Source organism: Citrus clementina, unplaced genomic scaffold (genome assembly GCF_000493195.1).
Source record: "Citrus clementina cultivar Clemenules unplaced genomic scaffold, Citrus_clementina_v1.0 scaffold_8, whole genome shotgun sequence".
In the NCBI taxonomy this organism is placed as follows: Eukaryota; Viridiplantae; Streptophyta; class Magnoliopsida; order Sapindales; family Rutaceae; genus Citrus; species Citrus x clementina.
In genome coordinates this window covers 22,586,701-22,604,252 of record NW_006262022.1, presented here as the reverse complement: position 1 = coordinate 22,604,252, position 17,552 = coordinate 22,586,701, and the positions used below count along the sequence as shown (strand labels likewise).

The 17,552-nt window shown below is 35.1% G+C and overlaps 1 protein-coding gene across 3 annotated transcripts; it reads right to left on the bottom strand.

Moving 5' to 3' along the window:
- Nucleotides 1-1,228: 1,228 nt before the first annotated feature.
- On the bottom strand, nt 1,229-10,314 carry LOC18034564. 3 transcript variants are annotated; one of them, XR_002904373.1, is made up of 14 exons: nt 10,133-10,314; nt 9,348-9,447; nt 8,346-8,473; nt 8,074-8,230; nt 7,856-7,965; nt 7,524-7,607; nt 7,331-7,379; nt 7,146-7,237; nt 6,288-6,426; nt 5,874-5,953; nt 4,297-5,795; nt 2,721-2,834; nt 1,861-2,624; nt 1,229-1,691 (listed from the first exon to the last, which is right to left on the bottom strand). XR_002904373.1 is itself a non-coding variant. In XM_024179679.1 (13 exons), the coding sequence occupies exons 2-13, from the start codon at nt 9,438-9,440 to the stop codon at nt 2,047-2,049; spliced, it is 3,123 nt and encodes a 1,040-aa protein (XP_024035447.1). In that variant the 5' UTR covers nt 9,441-9,447; nt 10,133-10,314; the 3' UTR covers nt 1,229-2,046. The 3 variants fall into 3 exon arrangements, 1 of the variants encoding a protein (XP_024035447.1); XR_002904374.1 differs by having other exon boundaries at nt 1,229-1,414; XM_024179679.1 differs by having other exon boundaries at nt 1,229-2,624.
- Between the last annotated feature and the right edge of the window lie 7,238 nt (nt 10,315-17,552).

The window sequence follows — 17,552 nt, the reverse complement described above, 5'->3', positions numbered from 1 at the left end:
GTTTTTGGATGGTGGGGTTTCATTTTTCTTGATTTGTTTTTGTCATTCTATAAGAAAATATTAAATGTATGGCAATGCAAGAGACACCCTGTTGGTAGGGAAGTTTCCCATGCTTGGGGGCATATCGAAATTACGTTTGCCTGCTGCAACTTCGTCTTTGTTCTATTCCTCATAGTGGGTGATGGATTTCAGACTTGGAATCACTTTTCAAAAAGGACTTTCATGCAAAACCACGAAAACCTTATGCTAATGCTCTTTTACCTGTTGAGGTAAACAGAAAGGATGGCAGTGAACTCTTTTAAGGAGACCAAGAGAACCCAAACTACTATTTTAGAACAGTAACTCCACACTGGCTGGCATCCACGCTCAAGTTGATATCGATCCAAAAAGGATATGATCCTGTGTTCTTTCCTCACCATTATATTTTCGTGGTCATTTTCATACTAACCATAATTTGAGCAGTCGTACTGGTTCCCTGTAATCTTTTGGATATGATCCTGTGTTCTTTCCTCACCATTATATTTTCGTGGTCATTTTCATACTAACCATTATTTGAGCAGTCGTACTGGTTCCCTGTAATCTAAAGATACCACATCAATTGTAAAGCAAAGGAGACATGAAAAAGTGCTCGCAACTGCAAGTCACGCCTACATGCTTCTAAGGTTACTGGTTTACCCTCTCCATAAATTGAAATACAAATTCTCAAGCCTCTTTATTTTAAAGAACGTTCACAAATATGTCGAGGTTTTTAAACCAAAATCAAAATTGGAATTATGGACAGCTTAAATTTTCTAATTCCTAAAGGCACAGACCAACGCTACCCACGCTGCCACAGGCGTTTGCCAGCACGTCGCATGTTGACAAGAACGCAAGGTAATATTATTTGCTAATCATATATCCAAACATAACCCAGAGGAAGAAGACGGATGTACATCTGGATACCGCGTGCACGCATCTATGAACTAAGCAGTGCCTCTTTCCATAGGAGGGGCAAACTAATGAATATATTCGATACCAATAAACAAACCATTGGGCACGATAGATAACAGATAACATAACTTACTCACTGGGGCTATGCATTAGGGGTTGTCCAAACTTTTACAAACTTATATTAAAATCCGTCATCAAACAGTTCATATGACCCAGCTGATTCAATTTATCTAAACATTTTTTTTTTTTCATAAATTTGTGAAGATGGTATACTGTTAACACTCACAAACAACGCAAGTAACAAGGGAGATAAAAGATGGAGGATCAGATTTGATCTCTTTAAGTTGGGAGATAGACAACCAAACATTTATTGTTAACTGTAATTTGGAGGAAAACACACCAAAAAGGGACGATCAACCTGTTAGTTAGATCATATTTAGCATTCCCCAATACACACTATTATGTAGATCGCAGTTTAGTTTACCTGCAAACACAACATACATGACACAAATTTGATCAGTGTCTATGCATGTATTCAAAAACAAATTAAGGACGACAAGCTACATAATGTGAAGACGCAAAGGTTCCCTGCACATGTATAATACTTTGACGGTTTATATGATAGCCTGGGCTTGTGCAGCTGTTTTAGTCAACACTGATAATGAAGTTGTGGCACGCTTAAGAATGAACTCAGTACAAGACAACTGCCAACCACCACAATATCTAACCAGTAACAGCATAACCTGAAGGAGAGAACATGGCTTCCAAATTGAAAACAAGAACCTCAACATTAGGGCCTGGAGTTGCTTTCAAAATATTATGAACAGAGTTCTCAACGCCTATCCTTTCCAAAGAAACTGACGAATGATATTACCAATAGGCAGATGGAAATATTTCTGACAGGATTGAAAAAATTAATTTATCCCTCACCTGTAGGTTTCCAGACCCAATTTTAAGGCCTCTTCTCTCAAGAGTTTGATCCAATCTTCAGCCGGGCCAACAAGACCAGTTACGAGTCAGTCTCACCCTCAAGTATAATGCGATCATATTTCACGAGATCATTATGTTTCTTCTGTAACCACCCACCAATCAAGCGGTGAATTTGTTTCCAACACATCACATCCCAAATGTTCTATTATATATATCACCTGAACTGGGCATCCGAAACTTCGAGTCTTCGTAGCCATTATAAAATTTGTTCAACCCCCCCAGTCTTTCATTTCTAAGGAGCTCTGCCATGCCTAAACTGTTTCCACCCTGCACCTCATTCCACCCATCCCAGTGGCCACCATTTGAAATCAGCGGATTTCTAGACTGTTGAATGGATAACTGGGCAAAAGGAGATAGATTATTTGCTTGTGGTTGGTCCATCAGTCTAGAAGAAATGCCATAAGAATCATTAAGAGGAGAAAGCCTATCGCCAATGTTGGCATATCTTAGGTTCTGGTGCGGGGATAGAGATCTCTCCATCATTAATTGCAGCCTTGCCTCATTTTCAAAGGCATTTAACTGTGAAGGGAAATTATTGCGCATGTCTAAGCCAGGGTTGTTAAGGCCACTTTGAAGTCTCCCTTTGCCAACAGCCAAAATTGCAGGATCCATAAATTCAATATCCCCAGTGCTTCCAACATTTCCAACTGATTGCATCTGATAAGTATTTCTCAACAGGGAGGACGAGTCAAGCAAATGATTTCCTGCATAGCAAATGCATGAGATTATGATCCATTCAACAGACAGAAAACCTGAAAGAAGATACCATCACAAGATCCAAAAGCAATATTACAACTAACCAGACAAAGTGTCAAAAGACTGGTCCACTCTCTCATGCGAAGTAAAGCCCGGGGGTGGTGCTCTACTGGGAACAGAAAATCCAGGTGGGGCAGAAATTTGGGATCTTGCAGCCACTAAATTTGAATTAGAACAAATAAACTGTGTCAATTGCAATGATCACAACTTCAAGCAAAATACAGTACACGAGAAAAGAAGAGACCAATGAAAATGCTCAAAGGCAGTTAAAACAAAGTAACTTTGCTGAGTACAAAACCGCTGACTTAAGGTTACTTCCACCTCTAGAAAAAGTTCATATAACAGGTTGACAGCCAACTATGGCATATTACACAAATAATCACATAGACAAAAAGGTATCCATCCAGCACAGAAAGAAAACGGTCACTACATTCTCAGCTTAAGCCATAAAATGGGAGTTAGATGAGTGGTACTGCAACAGCATAATGATTCTATGGAGCTTTTAAACTCATTATTAAAGAAATTAAAACAGTACAGCAGAAGTACCAGCCTCATCAATGTAATTGAAGTCAACCCAACAGGAAATAATCCACTCAGTTCTTTAACAGTCCTCCCCCCAGACATGGAGATTGACTAAGCAAGCGGAAGATACATAGGTAGAAGAACATTACACAAAACTATCTACTCTCAATCTGTCAAAACTGGTATTTGATTACATTTACAAAGAATACAAGAATTAAATTCAATGCTCATTTGGACCATTAAATTCCCCTAGTATCAAGATTTCAGAAAAGGGATATTATAAGGGAACCGGCACATATCTTTCAAAGATTAAGTTGATGATTACTGTTACCAAACGATCTACTAATGTGATTAAGAACAAAAGACAAGCAACCGAAACCATCCGAATACTTTTCAAAATACATTCTAATGCAATTGACCATAAGCAGCACAAATCCAATAACATTAGAACCATGTCACCAGCGAACTTCTTAATGTAATTGCATCACAACATGCTAGCCATTACAAACCATTTTTTTCCATTGAAAAACAATAAATATTAATGATAAACGGGTAAATGCTCAATTAAAATCGCAAGCACGCAACAAAAACACACAAATAGCCAATAAAACACATCTCAAACCAGTATGCATACATTCCCCTGCAACCCCTCCCCTTTGTCTCAACCAAGAAGTAGAATCTCCGAAACTTGAAAATAAACGAGAAAGGCAACACTTGAGAAATAAAAACACCACATTATTAAAATGGAAAACTAGCAAGTTCTAGCATGAAAAGGTATTGGGTAATAAAACACATATTTTTCAGCATATACCATATTGATACTAACTGGAAGCCACAAATAGCCAACCAAAAAAGCATATCAACCACTAATATACATGCCCTTATAGTCAAAACTAAGAAAAATAATCTCCTAAAATAAAAACAAACGAAAAAGCCCTCACCACGAAAAAGGAAAAGAATAGAAAAAACATTCCCTCCTAAATGCAACACTTGAAATAAAAGCACATCATAAAGTGCCTCCAAGCTAAAAAGTACAGGTATGAAAAGATATAGATAACAGAGCACATAATTTTCAGTTTATGCTATAATGATACTCACCAGAAAGCTTATTGGGAGAGAAAACTGCATGATTGCTAGAAAAATTGTCTGATTCTTCAAAACTACTGGGATGGAATCCATTACGTAATCCAAGCTTATCCAACAATGGATCTCTATTTCCAGCAAAATCTTGGTTGAAAGAGTGGCTCTTTGGCTGCTGAATGAAACCACTGAAAGATCGCTCATTGTCAAAAGTATGGCTCCTAGACTCCTCTTGTCTAGCAAAAGAGAACCTGGACTGATTATGATTATGTCCTTTCCAGGAACTTGACATTTTAAGCGAACTTGGCTCTTTCTTGGGTTCACTCAACAACTTGGCCAAATTCTGAGGCAAAGCTAAAGGATCATCCCATGTATCAAAGTCCATAGACAAAATATTTGAGATAATGCTATTCTCTCCTGTATCTACAGCAGCATCGATGTTGGCATCACCCTGTAATTCCCTGGGCATCCGTTGACCCTCATTTGAAAGCAAAAATGCATTTTCTACAGCCCTACCAGGACCAGAGGTATTCCTAGCCAACTTCTCAGGGTATCCATTTGATTTTAAAGAACTGCTAGACAAATGTGGATGTGAACCATCATTAACACTATTATCTACAAATTGACGATCAGAATTTAAATTCGAGGCAGTGAGAGCATCACTGTGTTGAAACGAATGAGACCTAGAGTGATTTGTAACATGGAGTGAATTGGCTGACTTTGGCAAATAATTTGAACGACATACAACTTCTGGATCCCTAAGTCTTTGATTATCAAAAGATAATACATCCTCCTCTTCTTGTGGGCTTGCATCTGTCCCTGCTTGAGTTGGATCTGTTCTCCAATCAAATGGTTCTCTTGAAACAAACGCATCATTTTTAGATGTAATGGATTTTCCAGTTTCTGGTGACATTAACGGTTCTCCAGATAGATCAGCATTGTATGGTTGTAAGCCTTGGTTCCTGGGCAATTTCATCATGCCATGATCAGGAAGGGCACTACTAGCTCTAGTTACACCTGAATGTTCATTTGTCGCATTTCTGTCTATGCTCATTGCTGAGACATCAGAACACAAGCCCTGCATCTTAACATCTGCTGTGACATTCTCTTCCTTTTCAGGACCCGAAAGACAAGAATGGTCAGTAGTATCTGAAGAGTGTATGACATTTGGTGGCATATTAAGGCTTTTATCAGTGTACTTGGATAATGGTGGACAAGATGCCTGGTTGCTCAGACTTACAGAGGCTGGCTCTCCATTAGGTGTAGGAGGCTCTGATCCAAAATGCTGTCTTGAAGGTTTTGATATGTCTGATTTGCTTTTAGAATCAGTGATTTGACTATCTTCATGTACCGTTGGCCTTTTCACAACATCAACATGTAATGTAGATACTGATGGTGTATTTGCCACTGCAGATGAAAATGCCAGAGCACCGCCAACAGTGTCAGGTCTTTGCTTGGAAGGTCCATTAGAACATGCTGAAGTAGCCACTGACTGCTGATTTGAAGCACGCATTCCCCTGCCACATGTAACAACATATTCAGGACTAGCTACTAACACATACCAAACTGGCAGTAGGGACAAATAAGTGATCTACCATGAAGCCGCAGCAGGAAGGGCTACTGATCTAGCAGAACTTCCATTTGGGATAGGATCTTTACTAATGCTTGCTGTATTCTGCCACATCAAATGTAACAAAATTAAAACAAAAGTCAGTCACAAGACTTTGCCAGATGTTAAAGGTTGTTGAATAATCAACCTTGTCTGAACTCAAAATTCTAGGATATGGGAGTAAGAGGAAAAAGAACGAGATCACAAACAAGGAAAAGTTAACTCATCAACGAATTTTATATCATAGGGCCAAAAGAGTGTGTAGTTAAAAATAATCTGGTACAGGGGTTAACTGTCATGGTTTCACACACTTAAGTACCAAAGGTGCAATCAAAATATCTCATAAGATGTGGTCGGACAAAATGGGAGAGATATTACATAAGATGTATCTTAAGCTTACATTTGCAGCATTTTTTACTGAAGGTTTTGCTGTAGAAACAGAATTAATGTGGCAATAATCATCAAATGGTGGTGGTAATACATTCCCAGAGCGTCGTTGCAGATTGTTTGTTGTGCCAGTAATTTGTTGAACTCTGCTCCTGTGAAACCAAAATACTTCAATTAATTGTCCAACAGATTGTTCCACTCCCGAAAGGGGGGAAGGCGGTTGTGATAGTAAACAAGCATCAAAGGAGGACTGAATTGTCATTCTTCTGCACCATTTCAAATTATTACCAAGTCTATTGCAAAATTTAAAATCAAATTTACCAAAATCAGTAACAATATGCTCAACTGAAGTACTCACACCCATCAAAACACATCAGCTTTCAAGAAATACTAATATGTGTTTCGACAAAGTGAGATAGAGAATAAGTAACTAAAGCTGTAGAAAGCAGAATTGGTTTTGTGTGGCTATTAAAAATCTGTCCTGCTACTTGATACGTATTGTGGCACCAACATGTCCAACAGATGTATCAGGTGAAAAAACCAAAATAACAAGTCCATTTTTCTATCAACAGAGACGCCCTACTCTTATGAGCTGAACTACCCCATATGAAAAAAGGGAATCCAATCGTCTACCTAAGCCGCTTCTAAATCCTTCCTTGATTCGCGAGAACTCACTCAGGTAGAACAGCGAGAATGCGACTGTTGGCTTTCATAAAATAGATTCCCCCAATCAAACATAAAAATTGACTAAGTCCAAAAAGCCGGAGAGTATGTGAGACATTCATTTCACAAATGATTCAAGTAGAAAACAAAGCAACTTCATGGGTAATTTACCAAGGACAGGAGCTGCAGGCACACGAATGTAGATTACCTTGTGTATGCAGATATAATCTCATCTTTAGTAAAACTATCTTCTTGACAACCAACCTCATGCAAATACAGACAATCAGGATTGGTGCAAGGCTGGAGCCAAGAGAAATGTATCCTCGTAAGTTACAACAAATGAAAATTCCTAAAATATTAGAGACAAACCAAATAGGTATGTAGGGTACATACCACATTTCTCAGCCAAGCATGACAATACTTTGTGGTCCCAAAGCATGCCCTGAAATATATAACCTGGTAATTGTCAAACTTCTTTTTGTTTGGGGTGGGGGGTGAACGGAAGAAAAGAAACGAGAAAAATAAAAAATGGTACACGGACATCATAAAAAAAGGGTAGATTTGACAAGTGCAATGTAGAACGTACTTTAAAGATTTACCCTCCAAAACAAACCCATGTACAGATTGAATACATCGAACCGCTTCCTCCTCTTTTGAGTAAGTAATATATCTGCTCATAAATAGGATATAGATTAGCAGCTGCACTTAATGAGATGCTGTATGATAATAAAAGGCAAGTGATGTAAAAAAAATGTACATAGATGTCTAAAAGCAATACTAAATTGATGTTAAAAGAAACAACCACAGGAGAGGTAGGTTAGCAAATACAAAACCAATTATAAAAGGACACTGGTTACATAAAGCTCTCCTATTTCATCGCAAAGAAGACCGAGACATTATGAAAACATTTGAGCTTACACACTACAAGTATTGTTTGGAAATTGCTGAATAACACCAGCCGCCGTACGAGACATAGACACTTTCAAAACCTTTCCATACTGGCCAAAATATTCTCTCCGCTGAAGAAGCTGCAAAACATTGTCATCACCGTATTCAGAACATGTACGGTAGAAGTGGGAAAAAACATACGGAGAGAGAGAGACAGAGAGATGGAGAGAGAGAGAGAGAGAGAGTACATCTTCATCTCCCAAATTTAGAGGCAGCCCAACAATGTAGACAAGATTCCGTTGAATCACTCGAACACTACTAAGCTGTTGCTTCTTTCCTTCGGATGATTTAGTCTTCGACTTCTGTGATTTCATTTTTCTCTCCATACTGATTTCAGCCACCAATCTGAGAAGTTTAGAAACAAAAAGTATAATAAATGCGACAATTAACTTTGCATACAGTTGGAAAGATCATTTGTTGTGATCTCACATGCTGACAAACAATCTGAAGAAAAAACTACCTCTCACACTTTGCGGCCATCCCTACAATCTTTTCCTTGTCATAAGGAGAACGACATGCTGGACACCGACCCTCCGTCTCTTCCTTTTCAGCCATGTCCATTATGTGATGCCAACACCAAACACAAATCTACAACGAAGTTGAAAAGGTATTTATGAAATTGAAATGAAAAATATAATTTGGAGAAAATTTCTGTAAGGAATCAACAGTAACACAGGATCAAAAATAAGACATCTAGCATTCATAGTACATATATTTTTCCCCTATAGGTATTGGTCTGGATACATTAGAATATAAAGAAAAACAAGACAAATTATTAATAATATGCCATATAACATTGCAAATAATTATAGTTTTCTTATTAAGGCTTAATAAAAGTGCAGGATAAATAAAGATGACACCAGGCAACAGACCCAGGATTTTGCGAATGAAAGATTTTAGAGATCAAAGGTCAAATAAAAAATGATTTAACCTAAGAGAATGGTCGGTTTGTGTTTGACCATACAACTGGCACCAAACATTTGTTAAGCAGACTGGTAATACCAAGCACATTCTCAGTAAAGACACAAATAAAATATATTACAGTTGACTACGTAAAATCTAAATGAAAAGAAGCAAAGAAACCTTTTGTATAGCAATGATGCTATAGACAGACCAAAAAGAAAAAGGTGATCAGCAATTAGGCTGTAACGTGTTCAGGGAATAAATCATAGAGCTTAGCCGCTTAGCCAGAAAAATAACAGACAAATAGGACTATTGCCCTGACTGCAGCAAGGCAAAATATGGAAAAAAAAAAAATTGGAAACAAGTCAAATAGGACATCCAAGTTAAGAACTACTTTTTCATCAAATGCCAGAGCACACTTTTTTCATAATACGACACATCCATTATCATATCATAATTATTAGATGACTACACAACATCTCCAGCCAACATATTCAAATTTCAATTAAGCAGAAACCTTATCGTTATCTAAAAGGTAATAAAGATAACTGAGGCAAACCTCATAGCCACATTTGCAAGGCTTCAATTGTTGATCTGTCAAATCCATCTCTTCAGCACAGAGAGGACAAGTCTTTTCTCCTTCATCACTCATGGTTGCCCTACCAAGATTTAAAAGCCTGGTTACTTTCAAGGGCACAAACAGAAACAAAGATACTAGAATTTGCAAATTAAAACACCACCTCAAGCAAATTCAAGGAAAAAAAAAAAAACACCTCCATCCAAGTAAACCACACACAATTCCACTTGCATAGAAAATGAGAACTCGCTAGGAGAATGCAGAAAGTAAAAGAAAGCAAACAAATTTGAATAATCTGATTAAAACATGAAAACTGAACGAAATATAATATCACTTCTACGAAAAATAAAGGTAACAATAGCCCATTACACGTTCACATTACTGTTAATTGGAACTGGACAACCATTTTAGCCTCAACTAAACACCCAGACAATGATAAAACCCTAGATAAGTCTCAATCAAATCAATACGCAGCTGCAATCACAGCTGACATGTGTACCAACAATCATAAATCAAACCCTAGCATTACCACTTCACTTTCATCATATCAAGGACACCAGTGACAAAAAGACTAAAAAAATTACTAAATCGCAGATCAAAACAACTAACTCATCAAACAAATCGCACGAAACTCACAATTGCGAAGCTAACCAATCAAAATCACTCGCATGCAACACAAGAACAAACACGAGAAATTAGGGATCTATATTGAAAATAGATAAAAGATCGAGGGGCATAATCGGAATATTAGGGTTAGATAGACATACAGTTGGGGGATCGATAAGAGGACGCGAATCTGAGAAGATGATGAGCGAGATAAAACGAAACGCACGATTCAGGAGAGAGAGAGAGAATACAAGGGCAGAGGCAGGGGCTTTGTTTGGATGGGATGAATGGCTTTATTGGCTGCTGCTGGCTTTAGCTTTCTCTTCTTCTGTCTGCGTCGTTGTCATTTAAATATTGTGGAAGGGTTTAACTGCCCTTGAATTGTCCATTTTATTACGGGATGTGCCATTTCCTCTTTGCTTTTCCGGTTTTGTCGAGATTTGGAACTGGGTTCTGTGGGTTTATTGGGGTATCTCTTGTGGTTGCTTCGATGAGTGCCACTTCATTGAGTTGCTCATCCGACGACTGATATTTGTCTTATCGTGGACCAGTGTTTTATAATTTTATATTATTCATAATAATTATGAAAATGTGTTTTTATTTAATTATTTTTTAAAATTAAAGAATTTTGAACTTATTTTCTCGAGTTTTTAATAAATTTAAATTATCTATAATTACTAAAAAGTAATGTTAGTAAAATGGTCCTATTTCTTTAGACTCAATGCCTGAAGTCAATGTGTTTGGTCCACTATAGAGAAAGTCGAGCATTTATTATTTAAGTTTATGTGACATTGTCTTGGGGAAAAAAAGAAAAAAAGAAAAATCCCACATTAATTAAAAGATTAATACGCCTGCGACACATATTATTTATTATTATATGTTCAAGCAACGGTTATGAAAGTCATTATTTCATGTTAGAAAATAAGTTTGAGAAAGTTTGGCATAATCAAGAATTAAAAAGTTTTCTATTAAAACTCGAAGACTGATTAGATATTAGATAAATGTCTAAATAATAATAAGTCCAGTTAAGTTATTCATGTCAGTTTTAGAAATATAAATTTAGTATTTTTAAGAGTAATGTTGAGCATAATAATAGTGAAACAATTTAATGATTGAGATCCACAATGAAAAAAAAAAAAGAATATTAACAATCGGCATGCTATAAATATTTAAAAGTTAGTTTAATATTAATAAACTTGTCTCAATTTACAGAAAAGACATGGTTAATTATCTTACGTCAAATTAAATTTCACTTAATAAAATAACTTGTCATTTTCAAAGAAAACTTCAAACGATCAACGAATTAACATTTTACCATAAACCAATGCGTATTTGCATAAAATTAAATATAATAAATTAACTACTTAATTACTTAATTATTGATTGAACTCGTATTATTGTAATATAAAAATGAAATGCAAAAATGTTAACCATGTTTCCAAGGTTTGATTATTAATCTACAAATTTATGTGCAATAGGATTTTTTTTTTTACCATCAATTATCATAACTCGACCTAAATTATTAAGAGTAAATTTATAATTAACAATATTTGGAAGGATATTAGATGATCGAAGTGTGACTAAAATATTTAGAGGGGAAAAAAAAAAGAGCCGTGTCAAAATCTGTAGATCTATGAATTAACATTTGATCAAGCTGCTCGTGTTGGATGTACACATTCATGGATGAGGCGCATCCGTGCATGTATGATGTTTGTATTTCTCATGTGATGTAACGTGGGCCCTCTTTGTTTTTTTTTGTGAAAGGGTGGGCCCTCTATGTTAATTTCACATGGAACGGATCATGGATGTGTCCGATGGAGTGAGAGTTTATTTAATCACACACAATTTCGTTAATCAAGAGCAAAGAATCTATGATTTTATTTTTTTTCAAACATATACTATTATGCAAATTTATGCAAATGAAATATTGCTTTTCTGTTGGGATCGATTCTCATGATCTTCAAAATTTGGAAACAAAATATTTTACCATTATATCTACTTTTTTCAACAGTCAAACACCCTAATGTCCCAAAAAAATAACGAAGAAAAATATAACGCATTCAGTGTGAAGTCTTTTCCTATGATCAAATATAATTTAATTTCGACATCAAATTGCTAGTTGGTTATATAGGAGTTTTATAAAATAAATAATAAGTAGAAATTATAATAGTTTAACATTAATATTTTAAAGAAAAAAATTAAATATGTCTTTTTGTGTGATAAATTGATCCATAGTGAAAATGAAATTTAACCAACCAAAGGACACCGACCTCTGTTTTAATTGTGTATCAACATGAATGAGAATGTCCATAGATTTACTCAAAAACAAGTACACAACGTTGTCCACCTGATATTAACTTGCCAAACACGCCCTCGATTTTTGCCTTCCGATGCGTCAAAAATACTAAAATAGCGTCGGCAGAATTTTGTAATGACCATTGGCGAGAGTTGGGTCTTGGGTGTTTGGTGGCACCTAGCAAAACAATATGGTCAAATTTTGTGCATAAATAATTTGTTGAAAAGTGTCCCTTTGAGATATAAAGAATGAATTCATCTTGTACTCCTCCTCGTATCATGTGATTGGGTGCATAAGCTATAATGTTTGACCATATGCACACAGAGCTGTACCCGATTGATGGGTCCTAACTGCAAACACTCCACAGCTGATAACACCTCAAGGTACAAATTATGAATGCAAAAAGTGGGTATAAATTTTGTCTTTTAGTAACCTTGAGTGTAAAATATGAAATTGAAAATAGAAAATAGAAAATTAATTGTTGTTTGAAATTTCCAACGAATGTGATATAACTGTGCAATATGACTTTTTGCTCTTTTGTAAGAAAATTATTATAGAAGAGAATTTGGAAAGAGTTTTGAATGAGTTGGAAAATTTTAAGCTTCGTTACACATATACACTATTAGGCGGGGAATAATATTTAAGATTCTTTTCTCCTATATTATATTTTTCCAACAACTAGTAAAAAATAAAAAAATATATATATATTTAAAGTCTTGTAAAATCTCTTTTTGACACTTACAAAAAGATAAATTTCAATTTATCTCCTAAAATTATAGTTGTTAATTTACTTGGTAGGGTGTGAAAACATCAATTTACTCTCATTTAATGAATAAAAAATTTTTTCACCAATGCACCTTCTATTTGACCTAATCTTCTAAACCAAAATGAGGAAAAATTAAAGTTGTCATACTTTTTTGATAAATTGGAAATTATCATTTCTCTTGGAGATGAATTGAAGTTTACAAAACAGCAACATTTGTTAATTATTACCTAATAAGACAAATTCCCACCAAACAAAATGCATCCCGATCATTTTACTTTGTACACCAATTTATAGTGGTGGATCAAAAAAAGAAAATTACTATGACTAAGTGATATAATAATATATATATATATATATATGTATAAATTAGAATCTTATGAATTTATGAGTTTACAAGAACTATTTTTTATAGACTTAACGGGTTAATTCAATAGATTTAACAGGATTTAGTTAAAAATTCAAGTAATTTTATCTTTAGTTTTTAAAAAATATATTCTCTCCAACATAAGTTTAATCCTCTAATATTCATAAATAGGATCTTCCCCAACTGTTTGAGCCCCATATTTTTTTTATTTTTACTTTTCAAGAAAATAAGAACTAATAGTAGATTTCTTTACAATATTATTAATGTAAGTATATTTTTTAGCTACTCCCAATAAAATTTCTAATTGTACTGTAAATGAAGTTATAGTCCAATGGATTAGATGCAAGTCTTAATGTGGAAAAGGAAGGTTAGATCCAAATAAAATAAGGTTTCAAATAAAGTATCCAAGATGTAAAAGAGAAAATGGATTTATCATTGGAGAAATTATTAAAATATTAAAAGCAAACGCGTGAGTATGAGGTATAGAGTGTAGACCGTGTACGTGTGGGTAGGACTCCGTCTTTGTTTTCACGAGCAACTTTCAAAAGCATAAAATTCTCAGTAGTGATATTTGACTTGACCCTCAGTTTATTTCTTTAGTCTTTTTTTACTTAATTTATTATATTTCCAAAATTACACTTATTAAGAAACAAAAATAAATGAATTTTTTTCCCCCTCCGTTACACGCACCCCCTTTTTCTTTTACTCCATAGAATAAAAATATTTGGATAGTGCAAAGTCCGTGGGCTTATTTAAAGCCTTAAAGGCTTCGGGCCTGAAGATTTAAAAAAAGAATTTATCTATGGTTATTTAGGTAATTTCACTTAAAGAGGAGGATTTATACGAAATTCAGAGGGATTTAAAAACTTCTCTTATCGTAGCTGAAATATTAAAACAACTGAATCATCGATCACTGTTCAAACTCAGCAGTCAGCATTGGAATGGATGCTTCATTTTAAGCCTAAAAATCTGCGATCTGCGGACCGGTAAGCTTAAAAATACATCACAGTTTTCATGCTACTAATTTTACGGCGACGTTTTATCTTTCTTTTGCCTTCATTTTCTGGATTTTAGTGTTAATGATTTTTATAGCGATTCGGTTGATAAAATTGTTAAAATCATACTCGATTCAATCTTACGTGCTTTAATTTTATATACCGGATTATGCATCACCTGTACATATTTTCTCGGCATACCTAACGACAACATCAAAACTAACACAATTTATTACTCTAATTCTGTCAACTTTAAGCTACAAATTTGGCAACAATTTGGCAAAGAAACTAATGGAATTCGAGGAATATAAATAATTTCCGGGATTCTAAGGTTGAGTTAGCTCTTGTGTTGTGCTTACAAGACTATCTTAGTGGAGTATTCAATAACAAAACCAACGCTATTGGTCTCTTGAAGTTGATTAAATGAGCTTCACTGTAGTGAACTTGAGCTTGGCTGATGATGAAGCTATGTACATTAGATAAGGGGTTGAGTACTTACTCTGTAGCTTGTGTGTGCCGTTTCGAGGACTATGTGATTTTGTTGTTATGTTAATGTGAAATTTTGAATGAAACTTGAAAGCACGGTTATTATTGGTGTTGAAATAAGGCAGGTTACAGACAAAGATCATTCTTAACTTGAATATGCCAAATAATGTAGTTACTTGTGGAGGAGGAAGGGGTGAAGTACGAATCACAATTTGCAAAATTATGCAAGTTTTGTTGGCTTTGAGTCCTATCTTTCACGATATGCATGCTAGTGCTAATTGCTATTCATTCAAATGTAATTATACAAATATTTGACATTACTAAGATTCTTGAGATAAAACAACATGGGTGCACAGGAAAAGTTGTGAAAATCATTTTATTTTTTGATTGACATTTTCCAACTATGGAGTTGTTTGTAGTGAATCGGCGTTTGAAAGTAAGTTATTGGATAATATCTTGTGCATGCATTTTCCTTAAATATACTCTTTCCATATAATATGTCATCTATTTTCATTTACATCTCTTTCATTTTTATTTGGTTAGTGTAATCAGCGTTTACGTAAACTTAGTGGGATGTTCCATTCTTCTTATACAGCAGATAATTGCTCATATAATTCATATTGGTTTTAATTTTTCTGATATTTTACATGTTTAGTGCATGCATAAGCCTTGATTTTATTATTATTATTCTTATTATTATTATTTTTTTGGATTTTTCATTGGTAAGCATTATGTTCTTATCTTGTCTTTTGATCTTGTGCTTTAACAGTATAAGTGTTACAATGAGTGAAATTAACTCAACGTATTGAATATTTGCCTTCTTATGATAAAGTTGAGTGTATGTGTAGTTTATAATGGTTTCACGCGTAACTTACCGGTGGCTTCAACTTTTTAGCATGGTTTACACGTCTTGCACATGCAAAGCTTCTAAATTTGAAAATTTTAGTTTTTCCATGGTAATTGACGTGTACTGTCTTATCTTCTTTTGCTTAAGCTCTTGTGCTTATCCATTCTTGCTATTCTACTCTATATAAAGTGGATCGCCAAACACAGATGAGATAACACATCTTAACATGCCATAAACTTCATCTGGCTTACCACCTTTAGCCTAAGTTAGAACTTCAGAAACTTGTCAAAATTCATTACTGATCTTGGAAATGGGAAGATGGGATAAAAATAAGTCCCAAAGGAGTACAAGGATCCCTATGGTTAAATGTCATTTTCTTGGGGACCTTTTCCATGAGAGTTGGCCTCTGTGGAAATTGAAAGGTAATATATAGTATCTTTGTTCTTTTATGTTTTGGTTTAATTTTGCTTTTGCGGTCATATTGTGAGTTCATGCTTCAAACCATGTCTTGACTAGGCAATTGTTGAAATCAAGTGATTTTACTTGATTTCAACTCTTTCTTTCATTTTAGCTCTCCTCTTTTTGATTTAGTAAAATTTTTTGCATTCATATTCCTGTTTTCTTCCCCACCTCACCACGCCTCCTCCTCCTCTTATCTTTTCGGTTTTCGTTTTTCTTATTTGGGGTGTGTGGGGTAATGTTCTGTAGCACTGTAGAGCAGATTGATTTGAGTTGCTTCTGTGCCCATTTCAGGTCTTAATTTGTCCGCCCTGGTCCTGCCAGCAATATCTTTCTTGTCTCAATTTAACAGAAAAGGTAGATATTGGCTGAGGAATTTGAGCGACTTAAAAGTTTTTCCTTTTCAAAATACGGTGGAATCAAATTATGCCATTAATTTGATTTAACGTAAGCCAAGATAGACATTTTTTTCATGCTTATTATGTATGTACTTTAATTTCCTTTGGAATATATAGTGAGATTTTCAAAAAAAAAAAATTGAATTGTTCTTGTTGCTTGTCTTTCCCACTTTACTTTCTTCATTTACAAAATCCCCTAAAACATATTGAGAGTGGCTTGCTATTTTGAATACTAGCCAACACCAGAGTAAAAGAACATGGGAGAAATGGTCGCATGTTGAGGAAAAAGAAAACTGTCAAATGAATGTCATATAGGCTTAATTTTCAGGAGTTAATCCCATAATTATTTGCCTGCTATAGCGCTTATTTGCAGCTAACAGATTTTCAGGAAGCTTCTCTCATCCTGCAGTACTGCTTTCTGATATTTTGCAGGATTTCAGATGATAGACATCTAGACAATTTTACTGTACTGCTTTTATTTGGGTCTTAGCCACTGTTTTTTTAAATGTTGCAAGTGACCAGTTTCAGTGTAATTCAGTTATTAGCTTGTTATGCCTTGACTTTGTTGTGATCTTATTCACATTTTCGTGTCTTTAAACGATATTTGTTGTGCCTCCTATGTATAAACAACATTTTGCTTCTTGATTGAGCCAGGAAGGAGCGGGGTTGGACATGGGAGCTAGTGGAGGTTTGCCTATATGTTCATAGATCAAGATGACGTTTGCCTATATGTTCATAGATCATGTTAATTATGATGCTTTTGCAAACTTGCAACCTGGAGGACTGAAATAATGTAGGACTGCAGCTAGTTCCGTTAGGGCTCGTGCTTTGAACAAGTTAATAGCCAGTCCTACATATTTTATGGCTGCTTGATTCAGGTTGTGATACGATAGCTTTATGGCTGGATCACGGCTTGCAGCTTGCAAATCCGTTGTCTGCCTAATTATGTCGCCTCACAAAATCATGTATC

Excerpts from the sequence above, each read along its gene's own strand:
- LOC18034564 (XM_024179679.1), bottom strand. The coding sequence starts at position 9,440 with ATGAGTGATGAAGGAGAAAAGACTTGTCCTCTCTGTGCTGAAGAGATG. Across the intron at positions 6,427-7,145 it reads ATTATATCTGCATACACAAG|GAGCAGAGTTCAACAAATTA; the intron begins GTAATCTACATT and ends TTGGTTTCACAG. Across the intron at positions 5,954-6,287 it reads CAGTAAAAAATGCTGCAAAT|AATACAGCAAGCATTAGTAA; the intron begins GTAAGCTTAAGA and ends TTGATGTGGCAG.